Here is a 23,060-nt window from a genome sequence, read left to right as displayed (position 1 = left end):
TTTTGGCTCAGGTTATGACCTCAGGGTCCTGAGACTGAGCCTCCCATGGGGCTTGCACTCAGCACAGAGTTGGCTTGAGAGATTCTCTTTCTCCCTCCCCTCTGCCCCTCCCCCCTGCTCATGCACTCACCCGCTGGCATGCACGTTCTCTCTCAAATGAATTTTTTTAAAAAAATCTTTAAAAAAAGGTATACTTTAATAAATTGCTCTAAGTCATAGCTCACTTAAGATTTCCTTAAGTTTGATAAAGCAGAACATTAAAGAACCAGCAATGCTTCAAACAAAACATCATAAAGAATTATAATCATCTTCCTTAATTCATTCAGTCCTACGTGTTAACTACTTGTTCTGCTTGAATCTGGTTTTTCTATTCTTTCTGGAAATTCTTACCCAGCTCAATTTTTATGATCGTAAAGGTATCAGAAACTGGTACTTGTCAAAAGGCTTTATACGAATCTCCTTGAAGATGATGCACTTTTGCAGGAACACTTTTGCAAAAGCATCTGAGTAAAACAGTAACTGTCTGCAAATGACAAAATACTTGAAAAATTCCCATTGTAAAAGATGTGATGAGAATTGATTATAATGAAATTGACAAGGAAATTCGGTTATTTCTGTGACACACATTTTAAAATGGTAAGTGGAATTATGATAATATTGTAGCAGGACATTAGAACTTAGAAGACTTGAGGAATTTAGAAGACTCGGTTTTTCTTAAGTAATCAAGGACCCAAAGATAGTTTAACATGAAGCACAGTAAATTTTTGCCTTAAGATGCAAAGCCTTTGTTTCCAATGCAGATTACTTAAAAGATAAACTTTCACAATCCGTTAATAAAAGCAGACCCAAAGTCCAGAAAAACTTTGTCCTTTTAACAGAGAGAAAGCCAATTGTAATTTGCACCAGTGTACTTTTGATATTAAAACTCATCTTTTTTTTTTTTTTTTTAAGATTTTATTTATCTACTTGACGGAGAGAGAGATCACAAGCAGGCAGAGAGGCAGGCAGAGAGAGAGGAGGAAGCAGGCTCCCTGTGGAGCAGAGAGCCTGATGCGGGGCTCGATCCCAGGACCCCGAGATCATGACCTGAGCCGAAGGCAGCGGCTTAATCCACTGAGCCACCCAGGCGCCCCCAAAACTCATCTTTTTTATTTAACTTATTCACATTTTAGCCAGCTTGACTACCATAAATTCCTTTCCCAAGATTCAAAGATTCAAACCTTCTACAATTTTGTCCTTTTTTTTTTTTTTTTTTTTTTTTTTTTACTCTTTCACTCTGAAATAACCAGTCTCACTTTAGGACAAATTACTTTTTTCCTTAAGAAAAGTACATCTCCATTTTTCAGACCTTCCTTTATTAAAACACACATCCTACTTTTCTTACATATGGAGATGTTTCCCTTATATTTCTAGCAGCTTTAATTACATATATTGATATTTTTAACACTAAAAACTAAATTTTAGTGAAAATAAAGAAGTAAGCAATTGTGAAGTTTTACATGAGCGTTCAGTGGCTTGACAAATTACAAATAGTATTTTTTAATTTGTAGAAACATATGCTTTCTTCAGTGTGGCACACAACATGTTTATTAATATATCCAAATATCTTTAGTTCCTCTGTAAAAGGAAGCCAAAAGTGGATAAACCTGCATTCAGTAATTGTTTCAGTACTTAATCTGCTTCAGAAATAATGTCAGTAATTTAATGTCTATCCATCATTTAAATTAACTTAGCAGACTTTAAGCTTTCAGACTCCAAAAAAGATTTGGGAACACTACTTAAAAAGTTGACCTAAAACCTTTCCCCCCCTCTTACATCTATCTAATTCACTGTTCTCAATAATTATGTTTAAATTACCCACAAAAATTTCTCGAGACAAACTCAACCATCATCTCTTGCTCTTTCTTGCTGACAAATTTTGTAACAGAGATAACATAACCCAATTTGACTAATAAACTCAAGTAGAATAAAGTTATATATGGTTATATATGTCTGCATTAATTTTAATGCTTATAATTCTAAAGACATATCTATTTCAATGAATCTAACAAATTTCAACTAGCTTCTGTTTACCAGAGATTATCTCAGATCACATGAACTTAAAAAGCATCTGGGTTGAGCACCTGGGTGGCTCAGTCAGTCAAACTCCTGCCTTCAGCTCAGGTCATGATCTGAGGGTCCTGGGATGGAGTCCCACTTGGGGCTCCTGCTCAGTGAGGAGTCTTTTCCTTTCTTGCCCTCTACCCCTCCCCTGACTTATGCTCTCTCTTGTTCACTCTTTCTCTCAAATAAATAAATGAATAAATAATATTAATTTTAAAAAGCATTTGGGTTATTTTCTACTCTATTTCTGAGAGTTTTAGGAGTCCTTAATGCATATGAGTGCTTCATTCTCTTAAAGACTATTATGTAGAGCTCTTTTAAAAATTACTTTTAATAACACGATCCAGAGGTAGAAAATACCACATCTCTATAGTACATATATAGAGAAATGAACATAAAGACAGACACAGAGACCTTGTACCTTCCATTTATAATCATTAGTTACAAAAGATGTTAAATCCAAATTATGTTTCTGGTAGACAGAATATTTTGAGGTCATCTGCTTAGATAGCAAAAGCCTTTTAATAATATCTGTGAGAAAGGTGCAAGGTTTTTCATTTGCCCAAGTTTTAAAATAACTCTGTCTCCTTTTGTTTTTGTTTTTTCTGGTATTTTCCTCCTTGAAGTTGATATTTTATTTTTATTGAGGAATAGTTAACATACAATCTGACATTAGTTTTAGCTATTCGACCATGATTTGACAACTGTATAGGTTATGCTGTGCTCATCATAAGTTACCATCTGTCACCATGCAGCAATATTCTGATATCATTAACTATCTATTTCCTATGCTGTGCCTTTTATCCTTGTGACCTATTCATTCCGTAACTGGAAATCTGTACTTTCCACTTCGTTTAGCCCATTTTGCCCATGTCCCCACTCGATCCCCTCTGCCTACTGTTGTTCTCTGTATGAATAGGTCTGTTAATGTTTTTTTTTGTTTGTTCATTCATTTGCTGTCTAGAGTCTACATATTAGTAAAATCGTATGATATTTGTCTTTCTCTGACTCATTTCACTTAGCATAATACCCTCCAGGTCCATCTGTGTTTCTTCAAATGTCAAGATCTCTCTCTCTCTTTCTTTTTTTTAATGGCTGAGTAATATTCTATTTTACATATAAACTACATCTTCTTTATCTATTCTTCTATCAGTGCACACACGTTGTTTCCATATCTTGGCTATTGCATATAATGCTGCAATAAACATAGGGATGCATAGCTTTTTGAATTAGTATTTTTGTTTTCTTTGGCTAAAAACCCCATAGTGAAATTACTGGATTGTATGGTATTTCTATTTTTTATTTTTTGAGGAACCCAAATTATTTTCCACATGGCAATACCAATTTATATTCTCACCAACAGTGCACCTCCTTGCCAATACTTGCTATTTCTTGGTTTTGGTATGAAGTGATATGTCAGTGTGGTTTTGATTTGCATTTCCCTGATAATTAGTGATGTTGAACATGTCTGTTGGCCATCTGTATATTTTCTTTTGAAAAATGTCTATTCAGATCCTCTACTGATTTTTTAATCAGATTATTTGGGGTTTTTTTGTGTTAAGTTTTATATATTTTCTACAATAACCTCTTACTGGATATATCATTTACAAGTATTTCACCCATTCAGTAGGCTGCCTTACCATGTTGTTGATGGTTTCCTCTGCTGTGCAAAAGTTTTTATTTTGGTTTCATTTTTTGCATGTAGCTGTTCAGTTTTCTCAATGCCATTTACTGAAAAGACTCTTTTCTCCACCATATATTCTTGCCTCTTTTGTTGTGGATTAACTTACCATGTATGCATGGGTTTATTTCTGGGCTTTCAATTCTGTTCCATTGATCTATGTGCCTATTTCTGTGTCAGTGTCGTATTATTTTGATTATTATAGCTTTGTAGTATATCTTGAAATCTAGGATTGTGATACCTCCAGCTTTGTTCTTCTTAAGATTGATTTGACTATATAGGGTCTCTTGTGGAGCTATACAAATTTTATGATGATTTGCTCCAGTTCTGTGAAAAATGCTATTGACATTTTCATAGAGATTACATTGAATATGTAGATTGCTTTAGGAAGTATGGACATTTTAACAATAATTCTTCCAATCCATGAACATGGTATTTTTCCCATTTGTGTCATGTTCAATTTCTTTCTTTTTTTCCTAAAGATTTTATATATTTATTTTAGAGAGAGAGAGTAAGAGTGTGTGCTTGAACAGGGAAAGATTTTGGTGGGGTTTGTGGGGTCAACACAGGTTGAGCCTCTATGGCAGGACCTGAGATCATGACCTAAGCCAAAACCAAGAGCCAGATGCTTAACCTGCTGAGTCACCCAGACGCCCCATCTTCAATTTCTTTCATCAGTATTTTATAGTATTCACAGTATATAGGTCTTTCACCTCCTTCGTTAAGTTTATTCCTATGTATTTTATTTTTGGTGCAATTGTAAGTAGAATTGTTAATTTCTCATTTTCCTACTTTATTATTAGTGTATAAAAACAACAGATTTCTGTATATTAAGCTTGTACCCTGCAACTTTACTGGATTTATCTTAATAGTATTTGGTTGGAGTCTTTAGAGTTGTCTATGTATACTATCATGTCATTTACAAATAGAAACAATTTTACTTTTTCCTTACCAATTTGGATCCTTTTATTTCTTTTTCTTGTCTGATTGCTGTGGCTAGGACTTTTATTTTATTTCCACCAATAGAAATAGTGAGAGTGGACCTCCTCATTCCTGATCTTAGAAGAAAATCTCTGTTTCTCATCATTGAATATGATGGTAGCTGTGTATTTTTCATATATGGTCTTTATAATGTTAAAGTATGTTCCCTTTAAGCCCACTTTGTTGAAAGTTTATATCATGAGCAGATGTTGAATGTTGTTAAAGGGTTTTTCTGTATCATTTTATTCTTTTTCTAATTCCTGTAGGTGCAAGGTTGAGATTATTTGAGCTTTTTCTTATTTCTTGAGGTAGGTCTGTATATATTTCCCTCCTAGAACCATTTTTGCTGTGTCTTAAAGATTTTGAAGCATTGTATTTTCATTTTTATTGGTCTCCATTTATTTTTATTTCCTCTTTGATTTCTTCATTGACTTTTAGGTTGTTTAGTAGTATATTATTTAGCCTGCCATTTTCCCCATTTTTTTTCCCTTCTAATTGATTGCTAGTTTCTTACCACTGTAGTTGGAAAAGATGCTTAATAGGATTTCAGTCTTCTTGAATTTATTGAGATTTGTTGTATGGCCTAACATGATCTATCCTGGAGAATGTTCCAAGTGCTTTGACTTTCTCCCTGTATGATCTATCCATTGATGTAATTGGGATTTTAAAGTCTCCTCGTATTATTGTACCACTGTCAATCTCTCCCTTTATGTCTGTTAATATTTGCTTTATATATTTAGATGCTCCAATGTTGGATGCATAGATAGTTAAGCAACTGTTATATTCTCTTGTTGGATGGATCTCTTTATCATTATGTAAAGCCTTTTTTTTTTTTTTGTCTCTTACTGCAGTTTTTGTTTTAAAGTCTATTTTTTCTAATTATTACTACCATAGCTTTTTTTTTCCACCCTGTGTCTATTTGCGTGAAATATCCTTTTTCTCACTTTCTGTCTAAATATATCTTCAGGCCTGAAGTGAGTCTTTTGTAGACAGTACATAAATGGGTCTTGGTATTTTCCACTCCACCATGCTACGTATTTTTACTGGAACATTTAGACCATTTACAACTAATTTGGTCGGTATGTACTTATTGCCATTTTGTTAATTATTTTCTGGTTGCTTTGTACTTCTTTTTTTTTTTTACATTCTTTCCTTATGGTTGATGACTTTCTGTAATATTATGCTTGGATTCCTTTTTATTTTTTGTGTAGCTGTTACAGGTTTTTGGCTTGTCGTTACCATAAGGTTCATATATAACATCCTAAGTGTATAGCAGTTTACATTATATTGATGGTCACTTAAGTTTGAACAAAATTGTTTTATGTATATGTTGTCATGTTTTATGTTTTTTTATTCTGCAAGTTCCTTTTACCAATTGTTCACATATAATTGGTTTATTACCTTTGTCTTTGAATCTTTATGCTCTCTTTATAAGTAAATGCTCTACTACCTTTTCTGTATATTTGTTTTTCCTTATGAAATTTTTTTCCTTTCATAATTTTCTTCTAATTATGACCTTTGGTTTTTACATATAAAGAAGTCCTCTTAACATTTTTTGTAAGGCCCCTTTTGTGTTGATTACCTCCTTTAATATTTGTCTGGGAAACTGTTCATCTCTCTCCTCCAATTCTGAATGATAACTGTGCCACACAGATGTTTTTGAATATAGGTTTTTTCCTTTCATCACCTGGTATATATTATGCCACTCTCTTCTGGTCTGCAAAATTTCTGCTTAAAAATCACCTGATAGTTTTATGGGGTTTCCTTGTACGGAACTAGTTGCTTCTCTCTTGCTTCTTTTAAAATTCTCAACCTTTAAGCTTTCACATTTTAATTTTGTGTTGTAATGTGGACCTCCTTGGGTTCATCTTGTTTGGAACTCTCTGATTCCTGAAAATGGATGTCTGTTTCCTTCCCTCTGCTAGGGAACTTTTCAGCTATTATTTCTTCAAATAATTTTCTGGCCCTTTTTCTCTTCATGTCCTAGGACCCCTCTAATACATTTGTTTATTTGATCTTGTCCAAGAGATCCCTTAACCTATCCTTATTTTAATCCTCATTTTTTTAATTTGTTTGTGTTATTCAGCTTGGGTGCTTTCCATTACCCTGTCATAGGGACTGCTGATTTGCTGATCTGTTTTTCCACATCCTCCAATCCACTGCTGATTCCTTCATATGTATTCTTTATTTCATTTGTTATATGCTCTATCTCCGATTGGTTCTCTACCACTTTGTTGAAGTTTTCGTTCCTCTTTTCTCAAGTCTGGTGAGCAACTTTATTATCATTTTTTTAATTCTTTATCAGGTTGATTGCTTATTTTCATTTTATTTACCTTTTCTTACTCTTGTCTTAGTCTTTTGTTTGGAGCATATGCCTCTGTCTCATTTTGCTTGACTTTCTGTGTTTATTTCTATGAATTAGGCAGAAAAGCTACTTCTAAACTTGAAGAAATAACCTTGTGTGTGGTCACTCCCTGTGTAGACTGTGTTTATCTGGTGACTTTGGCTGGCTGGAGCTTGAGCTAACATGGGCTGGGGTTCCTCTGTGTTAGGGCTACCCTGGTGGGATGACCACAACTGAACTGTGCATGCCAGTGCAGTTTCGGGGCTTTCTCCATGGAGGGTGCCCTGGCAGGACAGCTAAAGCTGAAGTGAGTACAAACTGAGGTATCTCAGGGCCCTCTGTTCAGGGTGTACCCTAGTAGAGTGACTAAAGTTGAGGCATGTGAGGGCCAAGGGCTACATTCTTCCCAGGTGGCAGTTGGAGCCCAGGACTACACAGGCCAGGACCTCCCAAGGTGCTCTGTGCTGAAGGTGCCCAGGCAACTTGTCTGGAACCAGAGTACGGGTCTGGAGTGTTTCCGGGTATTTTGTACCTATGTCATCCTGGTGAGAGGGCTAAAACTGTAGTGAGCACTGATTAGGGGTGTCCCAGTGTGTGCCATATGGGGTTGCCAGGGAATGGCGTGGCTGGGGCTAGTGCAGGCTGTGGGACCCAGGGTTCACTGAGGTGGTAGGCCAGTAGAGTGCCTGAACCCTGGCTGTCCATACTATAAATGTGAAGGGGAAATGAAAACTGTACCACTTCGTAGCCCATTCATCCTGGAGAGCTCTCGTGCTGTTTGGCCAAGTTCCAGGGTTAGATCCTTTATATTCTAGTTGCTCTTTTAAACCATGCCGCCTGGGGCTGGTATGGGCTTAGGTGCCCAGGGCTCCCAAAGGTGGCAGTCTGGTTATCGAGCCTGGACCCTGTTCCCATCTGCACTCTCAAGGTGGAGGAGGAAAATAAACAGTGGCCCTTGTCAGCCCCTCTGACCTGGAGGGAGTTCCAGCAGCTCTGCTGCCATTTGCTCTAGAGCTGGTTCTCTTTATATGCTAGTTACTTTCTTAAACTGTGGTGCTTTTTTTTTCCCCTTTGTCCCATAGCAGATGAACCTGCACAGGTCCTTTGTCTCCATCTCTCTTTCATTCTCTATCTGAGCTCTTTTGTTGTGCAGAAACTATTCATTCAGCCCTCTGTTCTTCAGGAAGAATTGTTCTATAACAAGGTGTAGATTTGGTGTGCTCATGGAGGAGGTGAGTTCAGGGTCTTCCTACATCCACCATCTGTAGCCACTTGTATTCCTGAAGTTGGTATTCTAAAGAGATGACCTAGGTAAGAATTCCTGGAGGGATCTAGTAGATCTCAAAGGCACAGGGAAGGAATGCAAGTTCCTCTGTGCTTGACTTTTGTTAACTAGGACCAAATTTTACAACATTTACAATCCTTTCAAGATAAGTTGAGGAGGTCTGGGGATTGATAGAAAGCATAGGTGGGCTTTAAATTTTTTCTGGAGCTACTTTTCTGGTTTTATAAAGATTTGTAAGGTAAGGACAGTTGCTTTTAATTCCTCAAAGAATTGGGCTGCAACTTAAACAACATAGTAGGTTGATCCACTCATAAATCCTTTTATGAAGGTGCTAGAAACTTTTTCTTGGCTTCTGGATACATAGTTCTATTTTAGCTAAGGGGAGAAAGACTTAAAAGTATTCCCATCAAACTCTGATTTTCAGCTTCTGACCAAAGAGCTACTTAATTCGAGTTGATGTTAATAATTTGCATAGGATCTTTGAGTACACTTCTTTTTCCAGTGTCCCAGTTGATTACAAATGAAACATTGACCCTTGGGCTATCATTCTAATGGTGGATGACTAGAGAGTGTAGTGTGGGCAGCCAGGGGTTATCTAAGATGCGTGACCTTGGATCTGTTGTAGCTGTAAGGTCACTCGGTAGACTTTTGTTTGCAGTTGTGTTCCAAGTACCTTACACAGTATTCATCTATGGATGTGAGTTCAGACACACTGGTGATCTCTGATCCTGGTTCTGCCTTTTTATCAAACTACTTAGGAGATAATGTATTTACTACTAAGGCAACAAGAGCAGTTTGGGTGATGTTTATTGTATGGAGTCTAGAATGCTGTAGGAAAGATAGCTTCCAGACAAGCTATAAGGTTGGCCACGGATTTAGCTTTTGTGTTTGAGTAACAAACCAATCCCTGCAGGCTCAGAAGATGGCTTGTAAAAGATTAGTTGCTATTTCGTGAGATTTTATTGGTCCATGAGGGAACCATGCTGAAAAATCAAGCATCTCAAAAATCTTCCTGGGTGTTTTGCCATTTTGCTTCCCACATCTGTTCTTGGGCTTCATGGGGTCCCACCATCATTTGTACAAGCTGATAAGGATCTGCCAGATTGGGGTCAGAGGCCCCAGTAATGACTAAATTCTTCAGAATACTTTAGGAGATCCTACCTTTAGGAAATTTCCATCATTATGGGCCTTATTTCAAGTTTTGACCAAGGAGTGAGCGATACCTGAGAAGGATCACCCATAACTTTTGGTGGTTTTATCGTAAAGGTAACTGTTTGATAGTCTCTTCAGAGTGGAAAAGGCAGTTCAGAGTTACAATGTGAGTACTCAGGTAATGGAAAGTACAACAGTAGGAGTCCTGTCAGTGTTATCATCCTTTATTTTAGGCACCTCTTATGTCTTTAGTTTTTCATGATCCTTTTGCTATAAATTTTTTAGTGGAGTAATTTGGAATCTTGAAACGTTTTAGAATGTACCCCATTCTGTTTAATTCAGGAACTCTTGATTTTGAATGCACTTTTTAAATGAACCATCTTGGTTGCTGTTAGTAAGAATTTGCTATTTTTGTAGATATTTATATGTTCTGTAACCATAGTTCTTAGACATGAACTCAACAGGTATATTGGAAGGCGGTACACTCAACTTTTTGGAATTTAAGGATCTCATTTAAAAAAAAAAATTTTTTTTAAAGCTAAGCCTTTGGATCTCTGGGAGTCAAACTAATACCTAAAAGGGATGTGCCTCTGCAGGTTGTGTAGTGTTTGCTGTGTACCTCACTACACAGAAATTGAGGTTGTCCAGTGACAACCTCAACCGGTCAACCTGACCTGTCCCATGACCAACTTATCCTAACATGAGTCTTTAGGTTAGGTGGCAAGAACTGTAACAGCTTTAAATGCTAGATCTTTCCTTGCCAATTTTGAAGTTGCTTCCCAGACTCCTTTTGTGTAGATAAAGGCTACTACTAAACAAGACAGACAAATGTGTGCATCTTAATACACCAGCAGTAACCAAAATATGTTGCTGCAGCCCAGACAAGAAAAGCCCCTGTGTGGCCACTATTGTTCCCACCATGGAACCTTGGACCAGGGGAAGTACTAAAGCATCAGACTTCAACAAATGGTGACTGGGGGCGCCACATAACTGGGGAACTGCTTACTCCCACTAAGAGTTCCCATGTGGATTTGGGGACTGAATCAAGGGCCAGGAGTTCCCTCCAATTAAATAAGAATTGTGGCCTACACTACCAGCTAGATGCTCCCAATGTCTAACTGACTAGAAACCCAATTAGATTAGAAACTCAACGCAAGAGCTGAAGTCAGAACCAAGAGGAACTTGGAGCCCTCAGAAATGGCAAGGAAAAAACTCAAAAAACATTCATGGGTACCATTCCTGTGTTTCTGGTGGTTTCCAAAGCTCCCAAAAGTTAGCTTCATATCCCATTGCTGCCACTAAATCTATTCGAAAACAAAATTCAACTGAGTAAATGTGAAGATCAAGCTGGCCTTATTCAGAAATTTATGAATCGGGCAGCATCCCATCTAACATAGAGTAAGGAGCTTCAAGGAGCTGTAAGAAATAGAAGACTTTTATAGGCTGAAAGGGGGTGAGGTGAGAAAAGGGTATATTATTTCAGGCAAGGTCATAATCCTTTGAAAGGAGAAGAAAGGATCGATTGGGCAGTTTACCTAACTTTGTTGGTCAGGTAATTCCAGCTTGATTGGTAACCTTTAATTATGTTCCTGGGTGAGGCTTAAACTGCAGTTTGGTTAGATAAAAAGTCATGGCTTGGTGACATGGGGCTCAGCACAAGCGGCTCCATTTTGTACATGTTTCTTTAACAAGTGTCAATTATTTCCTCTATTCAGATACCTTTTATCATTCTCTTTGTCTTTTTTGAATTGGGGGAGTAATTGCTTTGTTGTTTTTTGTTTTTATGTAATGGGTTTCCAGAAGAGTCTCTTGGCACTCCCAAAAGATTCTGACTGTATACAAAATGCCCTTTGGCTCTTTTTGTCATTTTTACACATTTTCAATACAAAAGGTAAAATGAACAGCAAAATGAAACTAAGGGAAGACAATTATTTATAGCATCAGTAAATCAACAGTAAGGAGAACCACAGGGAGATGGGCTGCTGGTGGCCGCACTAACTTCAGTTATTGCATAGATTAAAAACATATATTTGTCACACGCTTTACTATCATGTACACCCAGTAGTGCTTTAAAAATTATATTTATGGGTTATTTCTTCCTCACACCAAAGTAAAGCCATTTCTGGGGTGAAACAAACAGCTACTTAGTAGGTCAAAGTAATAGTTAAGAGCAAAAGGTAAAAAAAATGGGGAAAAGAGACCAAACTTCGGGAAGGCTGAACAGAGGCAGTCAATTTAGGACACCGGAGTCTTGTATTCTTCCTCCTGTCACAGCTGCCACAGGCTCACCAGTGACCACAAAAGGCAGGAGCTCAATTTTATATTTCACCTGAGAGCTGGCACTTCTAAGAAGCCAGTGCCCAGGGGCGCCTGGGTGGCTCAGTGGGTTAAGCCTCTGCCTTCAGCTCAGGCCATGGTCTCAGGGTCCTGGGATCGAGCCCCACATCGGGCTCTCTGCTCCTCGGGGAGCCTGCTTCCCCCTCTCTCTCTGCCTGCTGCTCTACTTGTGATCTCTCTCTCTCTGTCAAATAAATAAATAAAATATTAAAAAAAAAAAAAAAAGAAGAAGCCAGTGCCCATTAGAACCACAATGTGAGGAGGGATCAATACGGACTTAAAGGGAATAATACCTCTTTCGAAACCATAACTGAGATTTCCTGCCGCTGAGAGGGTTTTCCCCAAGGGCCATCAGCCAGGGCCTCAGCCTGGTCTTAGCTTAAGCATAACAACTGTTGGCTGGACAAGTTCCTCATCTGGAGGCCTAGTCATGTCCCTTTATGTTTACTCTCTTGTCAGCAACTTTCCTAGCTTCCTGTGTTACTGGGGGAAACAAGGGCGAAATGAGCTCAGAATGGTAGGTGTTTTTGTTTTGGCTTTGTTCTGTTTGTTTAGTTGTCATCCACATCTCTAGTCTGCCAAAGGTCATGTGGGATCCAGCCCTAAATCTAGTTGAAGGTTTTTATTCTCATGTTTAAGTCCAGGGGTTTCTCTGTATTTAAGAGCCATTCAACTTTTCAACAGGTTTCAACTTCTCATGCAGTTATAGCAGGTGGGGGACGGTGGGGGGAGAAGCCCATGTGGGACTCCAGAATCAATTCTTAGAATAAGAATCATTTGAGGAATTAAACTGAAATAAGGATTTTGGGGTTTTTTTTTTCTTTGTCTTAAAGGAAAATCGCATGTATCTCCATAGTTTATTTCCACAGAAACTTAGAAACAAGATGTGTGGATTAGATTCCCTTACTGACCTACTGCTAAGAATAGCAGCTGGTCCTTGCCATCTGTACCATAATCACCACTGGTCCTGGGTATTGGCCATAGTCCTAGATATACTTCCCTTCACAAACATCCATTTTAATATCTTGTAAGCCCTGGATTTGATTCATAAAATAATAGCACAACCCTCCTCTCTCTGGAGAGTTAAGCAACCATTCTGCTTTGCTTAATATGTTTTAGTTTCCATTTAAGAATGTATACTGGCAGGGATTTGAATTGGTGGGATATAGAAAAGTCTTTTTTTTTTTTTTTTTTTTTTTTGATACCCCAGGCTTATCTTTCATTGAAAGTGTCCCAAGTGTGTCATCTTGTATTTGGAACGTTCTAATTTCTTGGGAAAAGGCAGTGAGCCCACTGGCTTCAAATTACGATTTGAGTTCTCTCTAACTTAAAGCATTGTACCATCCCCCAATATTTGAAGCGAACCATTTAGAAACCAAGTGCATGTTTTTGTGTGGAATTTGTATCTATAGGTCAGCCCACACGAAGGCACCAATAGCTGATGTTTACTAGTAATGGCAAAAGCCACCTGGCTTTGAACCAGCATTATAATAAAAGTGAACCAGCCTCCCGCCTGGGAGCTTCCTTCTACCTGTAAACATTGTGGCTAGTGGCACTGGGATGGGAGACTTCTCCATCTCAACTTTATCAGCTTTGCAATTTGAGATGAAACTTCCTCAGCTCCACAGTTTGGGACTCCCGTGACTGGGAACAAAGTGAAGAAAAAGAAACTGCAATAGTCTCCCACTTGGAGACTACTGAGGTGTGGAGAGATAAATGTGAGGGCTGCAGTGAAGAGCTGTTATCGAAGAACTCTAAGTTCAGTCTTAAAGAAGCCCTGGAGCACTTTCTTTTTCATTTCTTTGGTTGTTTCAGGAATGGCCGCTCTGTTTTGTGTCATCTTGTCTGTCGCTTCTCATAAAAGATTCTCCACCTGAAACCACAGAGGAGTTAAATGCCAGCTTGGTTTTTCTCTTATCTGTGGGCATGCTACAGGAACAAAATAATATTTGGAGTTTCCTTAAAAGGGTGGAAAAGCTCTTGCAGGCGTTGACCCGCCCAGTGTTATCCACCTAAGCCTCCAAAGAAGTTCAAAGAGCCAACAGTTAAAGAAAAGCCCGGTTCTGCTAGGCATTTCATCCTTGGATCTGGCATAGACTGAGTGAAGGACTAAAATATCCAAGTGGATATACAGTCCTTGCTGTTAGCAACACACAGTTTATTAGTGACCTTGACAAGAGCTGTTTCAGAGGAGTAAAGGGTCAAAAGCATGATTGGAGTGGGTTCAAGAGAAAAATAGGAAGAGAGGAACTGAGACAGTAAGAATGGGAAATTATTCTGAGATGTTTTGCTATAAAGGCAGTCAACAATTGAGGTAGTAAATGGAGGATGTGGAGTCAAATACATTTTTTTTTCTCTAAAGATTGGGGTTATTACAACATACTTGTATGCTGAGGGGAGTGATCACATGAAGAAGGAAACCTTTCTATAGAGAAAAGACAACAGCTGCCAGAGGGATGTCCTTGAACAAATGACAGTAGGATGTGGTACTCACTGTGAAGGTTTGTCTTAGAGGGGAGCACAGGAGATCCTGAGGAGGGAAGGAGTCTATATGCAGTGAGTAGATATCGGAGGCGGGTGGAATCTTATGGGAGTTCTTTTCTGATTGTTTCTCTGAGCGAGTTAAATGACAGCGTAGGAGAAGACGTTGGACATTTGATAAGAAAGGAGAAGGTGTGAAATATTTGTCTAGGAGAATGGAAGAATGAATGGACAAGGAAATTGCAGTAGTAGTAAGGTCATACTTGAAATTCACTGTCAGAAATTTCAGTAAGACCCAGAAAGAAAAGGAGCACATGTATGACCTTGGACATACTGTACTGAGATAGTTTACATGGGTCTGTGATCTGCTTTACATAGTTATTGAGAAAATTAAATGTGACAGAAAGCATTTTGAGGTATAAGTACAGGATATGATTATTGTGAAACTTAGCTTGGAATTACTTAGCACTTTTCTTTGGCAAAAAGCTTTTCAAATTTGTTTAAGACAGCCTTAGTATCTCTAGAGACAGCATTTGGCTTCTGCCACTGATTTACTCAGTAACTGAGTCTAACCAAATGCCTTAACCTTTTGCTTTTACCTCTCAGTCTATAAAATGAGGGTGGTAATGGTTAGAGTGCAACAAGTGCGTTATAAATAAAGGTACTATATAAATGCAAGCTATTAATAAAATGATATTTCAGGCCTCACCGGTACAGTCACCAGAAAGTCAGAACGGTCAGCTTTGGGTGGTAGATGCATCCCTTAAGCTTTTATAGGTGGGTGCGTCGGTGGCTCCACCGTTTAAGTATCTGCCTTCAGCTCAGGTTATGATCTCTGGGTCCTGAGATAGAGCCCCATCAGGCTCCTTGCTCTGCGGGAGTCTGCTTTTCTCTCTCTCCCTCCCTTTGCCCCTCCCCACTGCTCCTTCTCTCTCTTAAGTAAATAAAATCTTAAAAAAAAAGGCAGCAGCAGCCGCAGCTTTTATAGAAGGGGAAAACAAGTATCTTGAAGCTAGTGTTACCCACATTGGTTGCATTAATTCTCACAACTACTCTTTGATGTTGATTATTAGAACCTAAGACACAAAGTTTAACTTGCTAAAGCCAAGCAGAAGTGTGGATTTCAGTCCTCAAAATCCCATGCTCTTTTTTCATTTTGCCACATATGCAATTGGGTTTGAACCATTCATAGCCAGAGAAGGTATGGAATACTTTGTGTCTATGATGCACCCATATTTCAGCCAACTTAGTGTTGCCTTTACCATCACAGCTGGAGCTAGAGTTGCCCAGCATCAGAATACCAGCGACTTCATTGGCGACATCCTCCTGATAAAGTCGTTTACCAGAAATCAAATGACAAGAAAAGACAGGAGCATCTGGGGGAAAGGAGCAGTAAGCTGACCAAAGATTTCCACTTAGCTACAAATGCAGTTCTCAGACATTCTGGGGACAGGAGGGTAGATACTATAAAAAAGAAATAATAATAAATTTGCACAGTCATGGGAACTGCAGGAATACTATGACCTCTGTCCTCTTTACTGCAAACACAATATGTACATTATAAATTATAAAGCATAAACAGCTCTAAGAAAATCAGTGCTCTGTTAGATTTTGATTTTTGAGTAACAATTGGCCACCTGATAGAGGAGGTGATAGGAAAACTGTATTTATTTTCTTCCAACAGCTAAAAGGTGATCATACTTCTAAAATTTGTTGAGATTGTCCAGGAAAGTGTGTAAAATACTCATCCATCACTGGAAGCCCCTGGTCAGGAAATGACAGGGCAGTAAATATCTTCAGCAGCCACCTTTTAATGTACAAGCTGTTTTTGGTTGGAATTTTCAGCACTCACATAAAACACACTGTCATGAGTGACTGCTTGTGCTCCAAAGTCATTACTATTGGGATAATGGAACATCTCTCAGCGAATAACCAAAAAACTTTAAATGTCATGTCAAGTTTGTTGAAGCCATTTTCAAGCCCTGTTCAAGGTTACATGAATATTGAGGGTGTCTGTTTTTTAACAGCTGGAGGTCTAATAACTCATAAGGTTGTGCGATAGGCCAGTCAGTTAATTAAAAGAAAATCCAGCATTCCCTGTGAAAGTCAATCAGTCAGAGCCATCAGTCCAGAGCTATTGCGACTCTCCCCTTCCAGCCCTCCACACCGGGCTCAGTGTCACTTATCAATAAAAGAATACATGTGTGCATATGTATACAAGTCTGTGAATATATGTGTGTATATTTGATGGAATAGGCCATAGTTTTGATTTGCTAGGAAGGTTTAATTTGCCTGCCAAATGCAGTATTACTTTTGAAGGAAATCATTGAGTTTTTAAAGACCTAGTAAAAAAACTTTCCTTTCTGTTTTAGTTTTAGAAAAAAAAAAAATCTCATTATTATTCCAGTAATGCATATCTTGGGTCCTAGAGTATGGAGAGGATTTCCTTACCCAGGACATATTGAGCACCACTTTGCCCCAGGGCCGTTTTAGTCCCTGGCGTTGAAACGGTATTTAGAACAACGTCCCTGTCATCTTGGAGCTCACATCCTAGTAAAGAGACAGACAGTGGACCAGTAAACGGGTATATGATTGGTCTGGTAGTTAGGAGTTCTATGAAGAGGGGTAAATGTGTGATGGAAAGGGGCGGTGCTCTTTCTGTTGAATGGTCCTAGAAGGCCTCTCTGCTTAGTAGAGCATTTGAGCAGAGACCAGAAGGACATCAGCATGGATGCTAAGGAAAGGGTTGTCTATTTATACCTTATTCTTAAACTACATGTATTTATTTCCAACCTACCTTTCTCTGAATATTTTAAGAGGACTTGAGAATAATTATTTTAATGTTTCATAATGTTCATAGTCCTTCCTTATCACAGTGATAAGTTTCTGTTTCTCTCTTCCTTACTGTAGAAAATCAGAAAGTGCATTTGACAGAAGGGTCACGTTCACACTACAATATCAATTGCAACTCAACGAGGACTCCAGTCGCCAAGGAGCTTAATTATAATCTAGACACTCATACGTCTACAGGGAGGATCAAGGCAGTTGAGAAGAAGGAAGCCTATAATGTAGAAAGCAACAGAAAAAAGGAAATGGAACTTCTTGGCTCTGTTTCTAAAAACGAATCTGTTCCCGAAGTTGAAGCCCTGCTGGCAAGATTACGAGCTTTATAAATTAAACTGGTAAAAAATGATTAAGCCAAATATAAAACCATGCTCTAAGCAATACCACTTGAAAAAAATTGCTTTTTATATAGGTGACTTTATATAGTTTAAATTATGGTCTATATTAGAAAAATAAAGCTAAATAACATGATTGCAGTGCTTTTTCTATGTACTTGAGGTCTTAGCTTATTCAAGATGGTAATGGGTTTTAATGCTTTTCCTGTCTCCTGGTATTCATGTGTTCTATATTTGGTGGTGAAATTATACATAATGCTTTAGAAAACAGGTAGGTGGCCATGTGTTCAGCAATGTGTCCTGAAGAAAATACCATTTTTCTAAGTCACTATAGTTTTTACTGTACTGTTCTCAGCATTAATGAATCTCAAATCATCGGTGTCAACTCTTGATATATATACATATATGTATATACAAATCCCATGCATGTTGTTTATATGGGTCCAAGTTTCTCTTTCATTGGATCTTCAAGCTATCAATGTAGCATCAGAAACAAAATGGAATGTAAGAGAGCTGTGAGGAAATGCATGTAAGCTCATTGCTATCATTGTTGAGTTCGTGTTCATTAGACCCTGTAAGAGACTATAAGGCCATTGGGCACATATCCAAAAATGATGTACTAAGAATGTATGCACTTTCTGTAAAACACACCTGCTTCTGTATCAAGAGGATATATATGATATTACAGTGCTGCCCAAAGTCTGAACTGAGAGAGAATTTTTCCCTTGGTAATTGTGACTCTGGGATAGAATTGCCATTTTGAAACTTCCCAAGTAACAGATTATTTTTTTTTTCTGTGAACAAACTTGAAATTGCAGTTTCTTTGATCTGACAATCAGTAAGTTTAACAAAGATCTAAAGTGTGTCAAGGAAGGTTTTCCTATGCAAATGTTGCAATTTTACCTCATTTGGGGCATCACATTAACTCTTAATTCTATAGTCAAGAAAATAAAACTTGCTACTTGCACTAAGTGAAAAAAAATTGGGGCTTTTTTTTTTTGCAGTTAGCATATTCTGTGGATAAGCTGTAACTTGACTGTGCTCTGCCGTCTATCTAAGCATCTATTTGGCTTTATTATGTGCAGTAAGTAAATGACTGCTCTTTTACCTTCAGTTAAAAAGCAGTTATGTGGAACCAGTTTGTGAGGTCCACTGCTTTTTATTTCCTTGTTTAAGTTGCCACCTCCTTTCAGCTCCAAGTTAATAAAGTTAATTAATTAGAACTATGAACCAGGCCCCATTTACAGACATTGGGGAATGGTGCTATCCACAGCCTGTGTAGGAAGAAATTGTTCTCCTATGCATTGCTGAAATAGGAATTGCAACTGGAGGACAAAATGCATATTTTCCTGAGAACAAATCCTCAAACTCAGAAAGGTGAAGGACATTGACACATTTTAGCAGACAGGACCCTAATGACAAGAAAAGAAGCTAAATAAAAGAATGCTGGCTGTCAGTTCTTCATGTGATTCTGCAAAGACTGGGGTTTTTCAGAGACAAAGCTGAAATCCAACCAGATAGTTTGGACATACCGGGTGGCAGGTCAACACTCCAGAAACTTGGGGCCAGGGAGCAGCCACTCGGGAGCAGCAACCTGGCAAGTAAAGGGAAGTGAAGATGACACAGACCCCCAGGAGCAGAGAAATGCAGGCCAGGCCTACGCTGGAACCGTCAGGCCCCAGAGCATCTGTCTGCAGGAGCCGAAGGACAACCACCTAGCAGGAGGACCAGGAGCCCGAAGCTAGCAGAGCACCAGCGGGGGCTGGCCTCCTGCAGCTTAGCAACCCACTCTCTCACCATCACTGACAGGAGTCTGAGCAGGCCCGAATAGGGGACCATGATTTTTATTTTCCTCTCCACAGCTAAAGAGTTCACAGCGGTAAAAGCCAACCAAGAAACAGTCAAGTGCTTCCGCAGAGATTTCACTGATATATGTGCCTTCAACAGTAGGTGAGAGGGTACGATTAGGGTTTTATGAAAAACTCAATATTCCTTTAGCCAACCGTAGCTGGGAACTATAGTGATGACTTTTAATTGGAGGGCAGACACTGAGATACAATTTCATGTTTTTGAGCAAACAGTCTATACATTTGAATAAGCAGGTCAACTTGAAGCGAAAACACAGCTCAGCACCTGTGATGAAGATGTTCCACCCAGGCCAGTGACAAACCCCAAATACTCAACCCCTCTCTGGTCACTATAGAGAATTTGGCAAAAAGACACAGAAAACTAAATGATCACTGAGTTCTCCAAAAGCAAAGACCTGCTAATAAGTTTTCCCAGTCAAATAATTGAAGTGATTTAAAAATAAGGGAAGCAATCTAATCATAAAGCACATCCCATCTCTCCCCGCCCTCCCCCATCATCTTCAGGGGATGCCTAATTGCCGATAATACCAAACCTTATATATATTCTGCTTTTTCCTATACAAAGTTTAATTTCTAAATTAGGCACAGTAAGAGATTAACAGCAGTAACTAATAGTAGGATAATTTTAATAATATGCTGTAATAAAAGTTGAATGTATCCTCTATCAAAATAACGTAGGGGGACCTGGGTGGCCCCATCAGTTGAACATCTAACTCTTTTTTCTTTTCTTTTTTTTTTTTTAAAGATTTATTTTTTTGACAGATAGAGATTACAAGTAGGCAGAGAGGCAGGCAGAGAGAGAGAGAGGAGGAAGCAGGCTCCCAGCCAAGCAGAGAGCCCGATGCGGGGCTTGATCCCAGGACCCTGGGATCATGACCTGAGCCGAACGCAGAGGCTTTAACCCGCTGAGCCACCCAGGTGCCCCTGAACATCTAACTCTTGATTTTGGCTCAGAGCTATGAGATTGAACCCCATGTCAGGCTTCATGCTCAGCAGAGTCTGCTTGAGTTTCTCTCCCTCTGCCCTCCCCTCACTCACTCTCCCTCACTCTTTCTCAAGTAAATCTTTAAAAAAAATCATAGTGTGATCATAATATACTATCATTATCCTTCTTTTTGTGATGTGAGAGGATAAAATGCCTCCCTGATGATTTGAAGTGAGGGGAAGGACACAGACATAGTGTTAGGCTGTTATTCACCTCTGACCTTATGTCAAAAGGAGGATCCTCTGCTTCCAGATTATTGTTGAACCACAAATAACTGAAAGCATGAAGAGTTAAACCAGAAGTGGAGGCAGGGAGTGTACTACCCTATATGCATGTATATCCTTTGTTAATATTTAAATATTCAAAAAACTATATCAAAGTTTATATGAAGAAGTAGACATTTCAATAATTTATATCAAAAACATTGAGTTTCCTAGTTAAAAACTAAATCATTTAGGCTATATCTATGCTATATTTCATCATATTAAACTCTCCTTTATGGTAACCACAGGTGGGCTGGGAGCATATTTCATGGCTACTTTTGTGCCAACCTTTTGTACTGACTATGTAACTTTTGGAAAGTAACAGGTCCTAAAAAATAAAAAGCTAATTTGACTGAAACTCAGGGGCATTCATATTCTTTTTCTTCATATTATTAAAATTCTTGAAGTCCATTGGTTGAAATCTAGCAGTGTAACAATACTCAGTTTTGTCTAGTTAATTGTTAAAAGTAGTTATTACCTGTCCTTTCCAGGCAAGAGTGTCTTAAAATGTGTACTAGGGCCAAACTCTGACACCATTTTGCTCTAAGAGTTACGCATTAGCAAAAACATACAATGTTGCCAAAGAACCACAACACTGGATGGCATTTCAAAACTGCATCCAAATCTCCCCATAAAACCTAATCAATACGAACATTAGTAATATGTCAGAACTGGAGTTTAGAATGACAATTATCAGGGTGCAAGCTAGGCTTGAAAAAAAGCATGGAAGAGACTAGAAAATCACTTTCTGGAGAAATCCCTTTCTGGATAAATAAAAGAACTGAAATCTAACCACGTTGAAATCAAAAAAGCTATTAATGAGGTGCAATAAAAAAAACAGGCTCCTACTGCGAGGATAAATGAGGCAGAAGAGAGAATTAGTGAGATAGAAGACCAAATGATGGAGAATAAAGAAGCTGAGAAAAAGAGAGACAGACAACTACTGGACCTCAAGGAGAGAATTGGAGAGATAAGTGATACCACAAGATGAAACAATATTAGAATAATTGGGATCCCAGAAGAAGAAAGAGAGGGGGGCAGAAAGCATATTGGAGCAAATTATGGTAGAGAATCTCCCTAATATGGCAAAAGGAATAAGCATCAAAATCTAAGAGGCACAGAAAATCCCACCTCAAGTCAATACAAATAGGTCCACACCCTGTCATCTAATAGTAAAACTTACAAGTCTTAGTGATAGAACATCCTGAAAGCAGGTCGAGACAAGAAGCCTGTAACATACAATGGTAGAAATATTAGATTGGCAGCAGACCTATCAACAGAGACCTAGCAGGCCAGAAAGGATGGTGCAATGGTATAGTCAGAGCACTAAAAGAAAATTACGCAGCCAAGAATACTATATCCAGCTAGGCTGTCACTGAAAATAGAAGGAGAGATAAAAAGCTTCTAGGACAAACAAAAACTAAAAGAATTTGCAAACACCAAACCAGCCCTACAGGAAAGATTGAAAGTGGTCCCCTAAGCAAAAAGAGAGCTTAAAAGTAACAGACCAGAAAGGAACAGAGACAATATACAGTAACAGTCACCTTACAGGCAGTACAATGGCACTAAATTCATATCTTTCAATAGTTACCCCGAATGTACATATGCTAAATGCCCCCAATCAAAAGACATAGGGTATCAGAATGGATGTGGGGAAAAAAAAAAGACCCACCAATATTCTCTCTACGAGAAACTCATTTTAGATGCAAAGACACCACCAGATTTAAAGTGAGGGGGTGGAAAACAATTTACCATGCTAATGGACATCAAAAGAAAGCTGGGGTGGCAATCCTTATATCAGATCAATTAAATTTTAAGCCAAAGACTATAATAAGAGATGAGGAAATACACTATATCATACTAAAAGGGTCTGTCCAACAAGAAGATCTAACAATTTTAAATATCTATGCCCCTAATATGGGAACAGCCAATTATATAAACCAATTAATAACAAAATCAAAGAACACATCAACAATAATACAGTAATAGTAGGGGACTTTAACATTCCCCTCACTGAAATGGACAGATCATCTAAGAAAAAGATCAACAAGGAAATAAAGGCTTTAAATGACACAATGGACCAGATGGACATCCCAGATATATTTAGAACATACCTTCCCAAAACAACAGAATACACATTCTTCTCTAGTGCACATGGAACATTCTCCAGAAGAGATCACATCTTGGGTCACAAATCAGGTCTCAACAGTACCAAAAGATTGGGATCATTCCCTACATATTTTCAGACCACAATGCTTTGAAACTAGAACTCAATCACAAGAGGAAAGCTGGAAAGAACTCAAATACATGGAGGCTAAAGAGCATCCTACTAAAGAATGAATGGGTCAACCAGGAAATTAAAGAAGAATTCTTAAAATTCATGGAAACAAATGAAAACACA

General features: G+C 38.4%; 1 protein-coding gene across 2 annotated transcripts in view; it reads left to right on the top strand.

Moving 5' to 3' along the window:
* The window catches only part of DIAPH3 (diaphanous related formin 3), a 512,673-nt gene extending 492,564 nt beyond the window's left edge, over window positions 1-20,109 (top strand). For both annotated transcript variants that reach the window (XM_046028127.1, XM_046028128.1), the window contains one exon: window positions 17,275-20,109. In XM_046028127.1, coding sequence (XP_045884083.1) covers window positions 17,275-17,537 — 263 coding nt within the window. In that variant the 3' untranslated portion in view covers window positions 17,538-20,109. The remainder of the gene's footprint in view (window positions 1-17,274) is intronic.
* Window positions 20,110-23,060: the final 2,951 nt, after the last annotated feature.

This window comes from Meles meles, chromosome 14 (genome assembly GCF_922984935.1).
Source record: "Meles meles chromosome 14, mMelMel3.1 paternal haplotype, whole genome shotgun sequence".
NCBI classification, from domain to species: Eukaryota; Metazoa; Chordata; class Mammalia; order Carnivora; family Mustelidae; genus Meles; species Meles meles.
Note: the sequence above shows the minus strand (reverse complement) of the source record. Positions and strands in the feature narration are given on the sequence as shown.